The 12,226-nt window shown below is 43.8% G+C and overlaps 1 protein-coding gene across 3 annotated transcripts in view; it reads left to right on the top strand.

Moving 5' to 3' along the window:
* Positions 1-2,332: 2,332 nt before the first annotated feature.
* LOC120998647 (dihydroxyacetone phosphate acyltransferase-like) overlaps positions 2,333-12,226 on the top strand; it is a 401,782-nt gene continuing 391,888 nt past the window's right edge. For all 3 annotated transcript variants that reach the window (XM_040429400.1, XM_040429402.1, XM_040429401.1), the window contains exon 1: positions 2,333-2,458. In XM_040429400.1, the coding sequence (XP_040285334.1) occupies positions 2,426-2,458 (33 nt within the window). In that variant the 5' untranslated portion in view covers positions 2,333-2,425. The remainder of the gene's footprint in view (positions 2,459-12,226) is intronic.

A 12,226-nucleotide genomic window follows, 5' to 3' on the forward strand; every position in this document is an offset into this window, starting at 1 on the left:
ATTCGTGACGCCAGTGCCTGTAACGGTGGCACACCGGTTTATAGGAGGAATAACTGAGTACTCAGTGGATAAACCAAACGTTGCTTTACTTGGTGAACACAGTCCAACTTTGTACATACAGTTACAGTTGATAGTGATGATAACGCAGTCCCTTGAACAATACTTCACAAGCAGGTAGACTTTAAATAGTGGCAGGTATTAATCATGCAAGATACTTGGAGGGCACAACGGTTAATACTTTGCAGTGCAATGCTGCTCTATCCCCTTCAGCTATTCTAGCTGGCTGGATCCCAAGGCCCGGATGCCTGAATGCTGGCTTTAATCCTTGGTATATAAATCCTTCCTCCAGTATTGGCGCTTGCTTTACTTTATAGAACCTCTGCCCGTCAGGGTACTTATCTGACCTGGTATTGTCCTTACTCGGCTTGAGGGTAACTGCAGGTTTCTCCCAGGAGGTGCTGTCCTGCAACTGGGGTGTCTCTACTGAGCTAATCCTAGCCTCAGGAGCTTCAGGTGGACGAAGTAACTCCTCTAGTCCCCTGGAATGAACTAACTCTCCCCTGTCTGGGCCTTCCTATATATATCTAGGGCTCTCTAGCTCCCTCTAATGTCTGGGAGGCTAAACTACACCCTGACAGGCCTGACACCCAGCTAACACAGGGAAATGCATACACATAACATTACAGGTAATAAAAACACATTAACCCCTTTTGTGCAGTGCCCACCTTTACCTAGTGGGACACTACACTTTTACTAAAATGTTCGGGTCCGGGGTCCAAAAATCCTAAAGTTCGGTACTAACCCGAACTTTACAGTTCGGGTTCGCTCAACCCTAAACATGGACATTGGAAATCTACGACATTTGGCAATTTACTTTTCACCTCAGGTGGCAGAAAGGCTAGGTGCACCCCTGGGTCCTCACAGTCTCCTAGCTGGTGGTGTGCTTCTCTCCAGTGACTGTGTGTGCCAGTGCACATCAGACTTTCTGCTGTGTCTGCTCCCCCCCCTCCTCTACCCCCAAGTAGCTCAGGCACGCCAGGTGGCAGTTAGCGGCGCATTCAGAGAAAAAAAACAGAAGAGCCTCTCTGTGAACACGTCGTTCCTCACCCAGCCAGGGCACAGCAAGTGCCGAGGTGCCAGTAGTGGCCTGTGGTTGGCACAGCAGCAGCCTTGAAGGCATGTACCCCAGTCCCTCCCTGACCTGATAAAAAAATGTACAGTTAGGTTGGACTTAGGTGTGGTGAGGGCTGGTGACCGGTGAGGCCCAGCTAGTCCCAGGGGCCTAACTACAGCAGGTGAAGAGAATGCAGTTTCATCCAGGCTCTGGAGCCACAAGGGGCCCATTGGGGGCCCAGCAAAATCAGGCTACACCACTCGCCAGAATGGAATTTGCAGTGAGCCAGCAGACCTGTACAGCAGTAAAGCAGGGACTTGAAACAGCAGAGTGGAGTTTGCAGTGAGCCAGCAGACCTATACAGCAGTAAAGCAGGGACTAGGAACAGCAGAGTGGAGTGAGCCAGCAGACCTGTAAAGCACAGGTATTTGGAACAGCAGAGTGGAGTTTGCAGTGAGCCAGCAGACCTGTACAGCAGCTTGGCAGTGACTTGGCACAGTGGAGTGGAGTTTGCAGCGAGTTCGCAGACCTGTACAGCACTAATGCAGTGACTTGGCACAGTGGAGTTTGTGCAACGCGCCAGCCTTGCAGGGGCGATATGTGAGTGTAATGGTGTGCCGTGTTTTTAATTTGCCCAACACCCACCCTAGGGCTACTCATACATAGTGTTGATCACGAATATTCGAATTGCAAATTTTAATCGCGAATATCGGCACTTCGTGAATTCGCAAATATAAAGAATATCGCAAAATATATTCGTAATCGCGAATATTAGATTTTTTTTTAAATACCAGTTTATGCACATTTTTATGCGTATTTTTGACTAATTTTATGCAAATTTTCGCAAATCAAGAAAATAATGCCTGGAGATCATGAATTCGCGAATTCTCAAATATATCGCGAATATTCGCCCAAATATTCGTGAAATATCGCAAATTCAAATATTGCGCCTGTCGCTCATCACTACTTATACAATATAAGGTAGAAAATAATAGGTACCAGATCAGCGGTTACTAAAAACATCTTCCCAAAGACTATTCAGGAGCTGAGGAAAAAACTCTGAGAACAAACAAGTGTATACAAAAGTAGACCCGGAGGGTGGCACTACAGTGGACAGCTTGTGTACAAGCCTCAGTGAAATGCTTAGGCAGTCAGTGAGACTTTGCCCGGCTTCCGTAGACTCTGACCGGAATACTGATTAGCAAGATTATAGAGAATCTGGCCCCGCAAGTTGTAGCAGGTGACGAGATACACTCCGGGCTGTCTCCCGTGTAACGTCCGCTGGATACAAGTACGGCTGCCATCGCTGTGATGGCAGGACCAGTGACGGGGAAGTTCTTCTTAGTAAGTTGAGGGTCCAGCATGTTACAAATAGCACTGTGGGAGGTATTGAAGAGATGTGCATCGGCGAGTACAGAGTTAATCCTGCTGGACATTGTTTGCATGAATAGCTTGTTTTCTGAGGACATGGACTCTGATCTGTGCTCCTGTCCCTAGGAATGGGGCTGTCAGCTCTGCGTCTGCCGTGTTTTCTTCTTACGGTAGTGAGGTTGCTAAGTAATCGGTTTTCCTCACTTGTACAACCATGTCTCTGTTGTTTCACAAATGCAGGATTAGATGCTAACGGTATATGTCTTGGCATAGTTTGTTTTAGGGAAAGTGACAGCATTATACTGGTTATACCTTAGGGGTTAATAATTAATATCTTCATTGGTTTAGGGCAGTGAAGGTGCTAGTTGTACTATCTAATGTCATATTGGAGGTCTAGTGTAGCTTAGAGCTGTACAGCTAATATTCCTGGTGGTTCAAGGCCACAATATTCACAGATTCCCGTGCGGGGGAAAAACGCAGCGTATTACAGTTCCAGCAAAGTGTAGATTACACAAATACCGTGTGCACTGTGCATTGTGACTTGCATTGCAGAATTTCAAATCTGCAGCATGTCAATTATGTTTGCGGTTTTAACCCTTTTCAGTGGAAGGGTGAGATCTGCTGCAAAACCACATCTAATCCGCACCAAATTGCTGATTTTGCTGCAGATATGCATAGATCCACGTGGAAATTCATGTGGATGTTATGTGTGCTAACCCGTACTTGTGTGCAGATGGCCAAAAGTGTTTTTCTGGGATTTTCACATTTGTGGTATAGTCCTTAGGGTATGGCTACCCAGTGACACTAATCAGATTCACTGTTTAGCAGTGATCCCATAGAAATGAATGAGGTTGCTGCGTCCGTCATAAGAAATTCAACACTGCTGGATTTCTTGCGATGAACGCGGTGATCCCATTCATTTCGATGTGATCACCGCTACGCAGCGAACCCGTTTCCTTAGGATAGGCCTGTGATGGCTAACCTCCGGCACACCAGCTGTGGTAAAACTGCAACTGCCAAGATGCACTCTTGCTTAGCTGTTCTCGGAACACCACAGAAATGAATGGAGCATGCTGGGAGTTGTAGTTTCACCACAGCTGGAGTGCCATCCATTGGTTAGCAGCTGTGCTGGGAATCGCAGCTTAGCCCCATTCACAATGAGAGAGCTGTGTTTAGACCATGCGACTGATGTACGTGACAAGGTCTACAGTACGTGACAAGGCCTAAGTTCTCACTGAGCATCACGGCCTCTTCATACAGAATATCCTGTGGATATGCCATTAATATGATGAAGATGGTGAAGGGTTTAGTGATATCTATGGTGGTCTACAGAAGCAGGGTTTCCACACTGTTTTTAGGAAGTTTTGGAAAGCAAAGTCGGGAAGAGATCACAAAGGGGGTAAAAGGACACGCAAAGTCTTTTCCCCTGTTTGAATCCACTCCTGGCTTTAACTTCAAAAACTGCAGCTGCTTTCAGATGGGCAACGTGTCCATGATTCGAACAGACAGCACCTGGACTGAATACTTAACTGAATGGGTACATTTACATGGGCGATCATCTGCATGGACTATGCGCAATACAGTTAAAAACTTTTACATGTTTCTGGTTAGAAAAAGGATGATTTTCTATGGGCTGTTTGAAAGTGGCTGTAAGGTGACGTACCTGTAATTTATTTTAGTTTAACACCTTAAGAACCCAGGACGAGAATGCTCATCATAAATGGCCGGTACTTTGCGCCCCAGGACGAGCATTCTCGTACTGCAGTCCTTCCTCCTCCCCATGTGCGGTGCTGCGATCAGCAGGATGGATCTGGCTGTTACTGGCAGCCGAATCCCTGCTGCATCCACCAGCATCGGTGATAACGCCGATGTCGGTTGATTAACCCCTCATATGCTGCGGTCAGAGCTGACTGCGGCATATGGGAGGTTTGCACTCTCTCTCCTTAGCCATCGGGCCCCCACGCCAAGGGCCTCATAGGCAAACTATCAATGTATTACACTGTGCAATATACTGATAGTCAATGCAGTACAATGCAGATGTATTGTGCTGCATTGAAACAGGGATCAGACCCTGTGATTTTAAAGTCCCATAGTGGGACAAAAATAATAAGAGTGAAAAAAAAGTGTTTTTAACAATAAAAAAAATAAAAGTTTCAATTAAAATAAAAACTTTCCCATAAAAAGAGACATATAAAATTGTAAAAAATAGAAAAAAAAAATAGAAAAAAATCACTGTGTGCGTATTTTTTTTCTATTTTTTACAATTTTATGTCTCTTTTTATGGGAAAGTTTTTATTTTAATTGAAACTTTAATTTTTTTTATTGTTAAAAACACTTTTTTTTCACTCTTATTATGGCATTACACTTTGTGTGATATAAGGTGACAAAAAAATGGCTTTTTTTTTAGAATTTTTATTTTTTATTTTTACACTGTTGATCAGACGGGATGGATCATGTGATATTTTTATAGAGCAGGTTGTTACAACCTGCTCTATAAAAATATCACATGATCCACCCCGTCTGGTCAACACTAAAAATAAAAAATAAAAAATAAAAATAAAAAAAAAAAGCCATTTTTTGTAACCTTATATCACACAAAGTGTAATGCCAAGCGATCAAAAAGTCATACACACTGTAAAATTGTACCAATCAAACCGCCATCTCATCCTGCAAAAAATGAGACCCTACCTAAGACATCACCCAAAAATAACAAAAAAACTATGGCTCTCAGAATATGGAGACACTAAAACATGATTTTTTTTTGTTAAAAAAATGCTGTTATTGTGTAAAACGTAGGGTGGGTTTACACTAGCGTTAGGGAATCCGTTATGGCTTCACGTTATAACGGAAAATAATGGAATACCCAGATAGAATGCAAAACGGAAGCCTTAAAAAAAGCTGACTGCGGCATATGGGAGGTTTGCGCTCTCTCTCCTTAGCCATCGGGCCCCCACGCCAAGGGCCTCATAGGCAAACTATCAATGTATTACACTGTGCAATATACTGATAGTCAATGCAGTACAATGCAGATGTATTGTGCTGCATTGAAACAGGGATCAGACCCTGTGATTTTGAAGTCCCATAGTGGGACAAAAATAATAAGAGTGAAAAAAAAGTGTTTTTAACAATAAAAAAAATAAAAGTTTCAATTAAAATAAAAACTTTCCCATAAAAAGAGACATATAAAATTGTAAAAAATAGAAAAAAAAATAGAAAAAAATCACTGTGTGCGTATTTTTTTTCTATTTTTTACAATTTTATGTCTCTTTTTATGGGAAAGTTTTTATTTTAATTGAAACTTTAATTTTTTTTATTGTTAAAAACACTTTTTTTTCACTCTTATTATGGCATTACACTTTGTGTGATATAAGGTGACAAAAAAATGGCTTTTTTTTAGAATTTTTATTTTTACACTGTTGATCAGACGGGAAGGATCATGTGATATTTTTATAGAGCAGGTTGTTACAACCTGCTCTATAAAAATATCACATGATCCACCCCGTCTGGTCAACACTAAAAATAAAAAATAAAAAATAAAAAATAAAAATTTTAAAAAAATGCCATTTTTTGTAACCTTATATCACACAAAGTGTAATGCCAAGCGATCAAAAAGTCATACACACTGTAAAATTGTACCAATCAAACCGCCATCTCATCCTGCAAAAAATGAGACCCTACCTAAGACATCACCCAAAAATAACAAAAAAACTATGGCTCTCAGAATATGGAGACACTAAAACATGATTTTTTTTTGTTAAAAAAATGCTGTTATTGTGTAAAACGTAGGGTGGGTTTACACTAGCGTTAGGGAATCCGTTATGGCTTCACGTTATAACGGAAAATAATGGAATACCCAGATAGAATGCAAAACGGAAGCCTTAAAAAAAGCCTTCCGTTTGCTTTCCGTCCTAATAGTAACATAGTAACATAGTACATAAGGCCGAAAAAAGACATTTGTCCATCCAGTTCGGCCTGTCATCCTGCAAGTTGGGAAAGCAGAACGGATCCGTTTGGGTCCCGTTGTGCAAGACGGAAAACAAAGTCCTGTCGACAAGACTTTGTTTTCCGTCTTGCATAACGGGACCCAGACGGATCCGTTTTGATTCCCATAGACTTCTATTAGGACGGAAAGCAAACGGAATGCCCTTTTTAAGGCTTCCGTTTTGCATTCCATCATAATACAAGTCTATAGGCAGAAGAATGGATCCATCCTTCCGTCTTATGTATTCCGTTATTTTCTGTTATAACCATTTTATAACGGAAAGCCATAACGGAATCCCTAACGCTAGTGTGAACCCACCCTTAAATAAACAAAACAAAAGGTATCGCCGCGTCTGTAACAACCTGCTCTATAAAAATACCACATGACATAACCCCTCAGGTGAACACCGTAAAAAAAATAAAAATAAAAACGGTGTCAAAAAAGCCATTTTTTGTCAACCTACATCACAAAAAGTGTAATACCAAGCGATCAAATGCTGTCTGCAATATGGCAACGGGACACCTACTGCCTACGTGGGTTTCACTGCTCCCTGTGTCCTTACAGCATGCACCACGTGCAGTAGCAGGGTCAGAATACCCCAGCTACACCAGCCTCACCACCGCAACAGCATTGCCTGACGAAGTATAATAGCAAAGCCACAGCGCTTCAGCCATATCTAATTCATCTCTGGCAAAGCATTGTACTACATTGTCAGTAAAAGTGACCGGGGAGCATTAAACGAACAGCAAACATCCAGCTGCACCTGCAGCTGCAGCACACCAGACTTGATAAAGGGGTCATGCGCACCCCGAAACGCGTTGTCTCTCAATAAACCCGTACTTGTCTAATCCGGTTGTGATTTGCGCCTCACGTCCACCAGCTCGCCAGACCACAAAGGTTGTGACGGGCACTGTCAGTATTTCAAATAGCCTAAGGGCACCTTTCTTGACAAGTTGAATTCTACCCGAATAGATAGAGAGTAGAGCTATCTGAGGAGACGGTGATATAGAGGTCCGGTACAAAGCGTTATATAGAGCAAAAACATCCTGCCACAGGGGGGCGACCCCAGGACAGCCCCACCAGATGTGGAGCATGGAGCCCACTGCATCGTGGCATCGCCAACATGTATTGGGAACAGAGGGATAAAACTGATGTGGCTTGACCGGAGTCCTATACCACCGTGTAAGGATTTTATAGTTCAACTCTTGTAGGCGGCAAGAAACCGTCGACTTATGAGTGAATAGAAGGGAGCGATTCCATTGTTCAGCGGAAATGGTAACCGCTAATTCACTCTCCCAACCAGACACAAACCCCACATCCTTTAACTGTTCGGTTAACGTGCCATCCCCTACCTCCCTGGCACCAATCAGACCGTAGATCAAAGATATGCCATGACAAGGTCCTGACGCTGCTGTGCAGAGTTTTATAAAGTTAGTCAGAGGGGCGGATAGTTGCGATCCAGGAGCCAAGGAGCTTACGAAATTGCGGAGTTGGAGGTATCTGAACCAGCGACCTGGGGAGTCGGAAGAGATATGCGATAGATCACCGAATGGCAGAAGGGCTGAATCCCTGAATATGTCTTTAATTAAGATCTGTGAGGGGGAGGAAACCTGGAAGGCCGGTAAGGACCCAATATACAGGGAGTGCAAAATTATTAGGCAAGTTGTATTTTTGAGGATTAATTTTATTATTGAACAACAACCATGTTCTCAATAAACCCAAAAAACTCATTAATATCAAAGCTGAATATTTTTGGAAGTAGTTTTTAGTTTGTTTTTAGTTTTAGCTATTTTAGGGGGATATCTGTGTGTGCAGGTGACTATTACTGTGCATAATTATTAGGCAACTTAACAAAAAACAAATATATACCCATTTAAATTATTTATTTTTACCAGTGAAACCAATATAACATCTCAACATTCACAAATATACATTTCTGACCACAGCCTCACAGACACTGTTCAGAGAGGTGTACTGTTTTCCCTCCTTGTAAATCTCACATTTGATGTTGGACCACAGGTTCTCAATGGGGTTCAGATCAGGTGAACAAGGAGGCCATGTCATTAGATTTTCTTCTTTTATACCCTTTCTTGCCAACCACGCTGTGGAGTACTTGGACGCGTGTGATGGAGCATTGTCCTGCATGAAAATCATGTTTTTCTTGAAGGATGCAGACTTCTTCCTGTACCACTGCTTGAAGAAGGTGTCTTCCAGAAACTGGCAGTAGGACTGGGAGTTGAGCTTGACTCCATCCTCAACCCGAAAAGGCCCCACAAGCTCATCTTTGATGATACCAGCCCAAACCAGTACTCCACCTCCACCTTGCTGGCGTCTGAGTCGGACTGGAGCTCTCTGCCCTTTACCAATCCAGCCACGGGCCCATCCATCTGGCCCATCAAGACTCACTCTCATTTCATCAGTCCATAAAACCTTAGAAAAATCAGTCTTGAGATATTTCTTGGCCCAGTCTTGACGTTTCAGCTTGTGTGTCTTGTTCAGTGGTGGTCGTCTTTCAGCCTTTCTTACCTTGGCCATGTCTCTGAGTATTGCACACCTTGTGCTTTTGGGCACTCCAGTGATGTTGCAGCTCTGAAATATGGCCAAACTGGTGGCAAGTGGCATCTTGGCAGCTGCACGCTTGACTTTTCTCAGTTCATGGGCAGTTATTTTGCGCCTTGGTTTTTCCAAACGCTTCTTGCGACCCTGTTGACTATTTTGAATGAAACGCTTGATTGTTCGATGATCACGCTTCAGAAGCTTTGCAATTTTAAGAGTGCTGCATCCCTCTGCAAGTTATCTCACTATTTTTGACTTTTCTGAGCCTGTCAAGTCCTTCTTTTGACCCATTTTGCCTAATAATTATGCACACCTAATATAGGGTGTTGATGTCATTAGACCACACCCCTTCTCATTACAGAGATGCACATCACCTAATATGCTTAATTGGTAGTAGGCTTTCGAGCCTATACAGCTTGGAGTAAGACAACATGCATAAAGAGGATGATGTGGTCAAAATACTCATTTGCCTAATAATTCTGCACGCAGTGTAAGAAGGTAGGCCAGGGTGTATGGCAATAACCGTGAGAGGGCCTGGTACCGTGGCTAGTGCAGTTTTAGAAGCAAATTTCCCCCAGGAATTCACCAATGTCTGGAGCAACAGTGATTGCAGGGTCTGCGTGACAGTACCACTCGCGCCGCTAGGGAGCCAAAAGATCCCAGGTAGAAGGTGTGGAGCCAGGGTATGCTTAATGTCAACCCACAACTTTGAAGCCCGGTTGTGGATTAGGTCTAGTATACAATTTGCTATGGACGCCCTGAAATAGGACTGAAAATTGGGAAGACCTGCCCCCCCCCAGTTGTTTTGCCCTAGAGAGAATTTTATAACTAATCCTAGCTCTGGGGCCATTCCAAATAAAACGGGATGCTATGGAGCGAAGTTGAGAGAAAAATCTATTAGGAATATTGCATGGGGCCGTCTGGAACAGATAAAGTATTTTGGGTAAAGTATCCATCTTTAGGGCGTTTATCTTACCGAACCAGGATATGTGGAGAGGAGACCACTTCTGGAGGTCCGACTCAATAGACCTAAGAAGCGGTGTATAATTAAGTTTAAAAAGGTGACTAGGGTTGGAAGGGAGAGCAATACCTAAATGTCGGATTGAATCTTTTGCAATCTTGAACGAGAACGAGTCTCGAATGTGGACCACTTCCCGCTGCATGAGCGATATGTTCAGAATTTCAGATTTTTGAATGTTTACTTTGAAGTTGCTTAACTTCCCAAATATCTCGAATTCCCGAAGGACCGAAGGAAGTCCAATCCTCGGGGAGGAGAGATAAAGGAGCAGGTCGTCTGCAAAAAGGGAAAGTTTATGTTCTACTGAGCCAACAGTGACCCCTTTTATAGACTGATTATTCCTTAGGGCATTAGCGAGGGACTCCATGGTTATGATATAAAGGAAAGGGGAGAGAGGACACCCTTGGCGCGTTCCGTTTTTTATGGCAAAGGGCTGCGACAAAAGGCCATTGACACGGACCTGGGCTGAGGGAGAGGAATATAAGGCCATAATGCGGTTGAGCATTTTAGGGCCCAGACCTATGTGTTCTAAAGTCAAAGCCAGGAATCTCCAGTCGACTCTATCAAAGGCCTTCTCTGCATCTACCGAAAGCAGACACAGAGGAGATCCAGTAGACCTGGCTCTGGCTATAATGGCGATAGATTTCAAGGTGCTATCTCTTGCCTCTCTGCCAGGGACAAATCCTACCTGTTCTTGGTGGATACATTTCATAATGTGGGGGTTTAATCGCAAGGCTATCAGCTTAGCGTAGATTTTTAAGTCCACATTTAGGAGGGAAATTGGTCTGTAATTGGTACAATGGGAAAGATCTTTGTCGGGTTTAGGTATTACTGCTATGTATGCCTGTAGGGATTGAGGCGGGATCGGAACATCCGATGTGATGGAATTAAAAGCCTGGAGTAGGATAGGGGATATTTCCTCAATGAGAAGCTTTTAGAACCTGGCTGTCAGACCATCTGGGCCCGGGCTTTTCCCATTCATGAGATTATTCACAACACAAATGAGTTCAGATTTAGAGAAGTCTTCTTCCAAATCTGATAGCGCCTCAGCAGGGAGACGCATAGGGCCAAACTGATGAATATAGTCACGGGTGTCTGACACCAGCTGATCAGAAGCAGGGTCCCTCCCTGCGTTAAGGTGGTAGAGGGCTCCATAGTAGGACTGAAATTCGGACGATATGTCAGAGGGAGAATGTACAAGGCCTTTACTGGGGGAATTAATCGAGGGCACATGGGTCTGTGGGAGACGAGGGTGGAGTGCCTTAGCTAACCATTTTCCACTCTTATCCCCATACTCGAAAAAACTATATTTAATTTTGTCTCGGAGACACAGGGTTCTCTGGTCTAGAATTTGAAGTATCTGTTGGCGGAGAAGAGAGATATCAGCTTTCAATTGGTCTGATGGGGTGAGCTTGTTCAGTGCTTCTTTATCGTCAAGAGGAGGGCAGAGAGCTTTGCAGAATGTTCCTTCTTAAGCCTAGTGCCATGGGATATGAAAAAGCCCCCTTAGGACGCATTTTAGGGCTTCCCATTTAATAGGAGGTGGGGACGTGTCGGATTGGTGGTTATTGATAAAGTTTGCAATGGCGGTACGAACGTCCGTCATGCACACCAGGTCATTTAGGAGATTGTCATTTAGCCTCCACGTGAAGGGGCGGGGGAGTGGTGGACGGGTTCGGAGGCGGCCATAAACAGGAGAGGGGTCGGACCAAAGAAACCCATCCATCGAGCAATGGGGATCAAGATCTAAAAGATTGTGGGAAACAAAGAGATGATCTAATCTAGCGTAGCTGTTATGGGCCAGGGAATGAAAGCTAAAGTCTCTGACTCCTGGATGCAATACCCTCCAAAGATAAACTAGGTAAAGGGAGGAAAGGTCTTTTTTGAATCAGTGTTGGGATGCCGGGGAGATAGAGGACTTACCGGTCAAACAGTCTACAGTGGGATCTATTACCATGTTGAAGTCACCACCCAGTATGATGGAAGAGCCGTCCGCAAAGCGGGCAAGGTTCCTCAGGATCTTGGAAGCGACAGGTATCTGCCCCTGGTTGGGAAAATAGACATTAGCGATTGTGAAAATGTTTTGGCCCTCTGATAGCTTAAGAAAGATATAACGCCCCCTAATGTCGGTCTCCGAAGATAGGACAGTGGGGTGAAAGGCTTTGTGAAAGGCTATAGACACACC

Source organism: Bufo bufo, chromosome 4 (genome assembly GCF_905171765.1).
Source record: "Bufo bufo chromosome 4, aBufBuf1.1, whole genome shotgun sequence".
Taxonomy (NCBI): domain Eukaryota; kingdom Metazoa; phylum Chordata; class Amphibia; order Anura; family Bufonidae; genus Bufo; species Bufo bufo.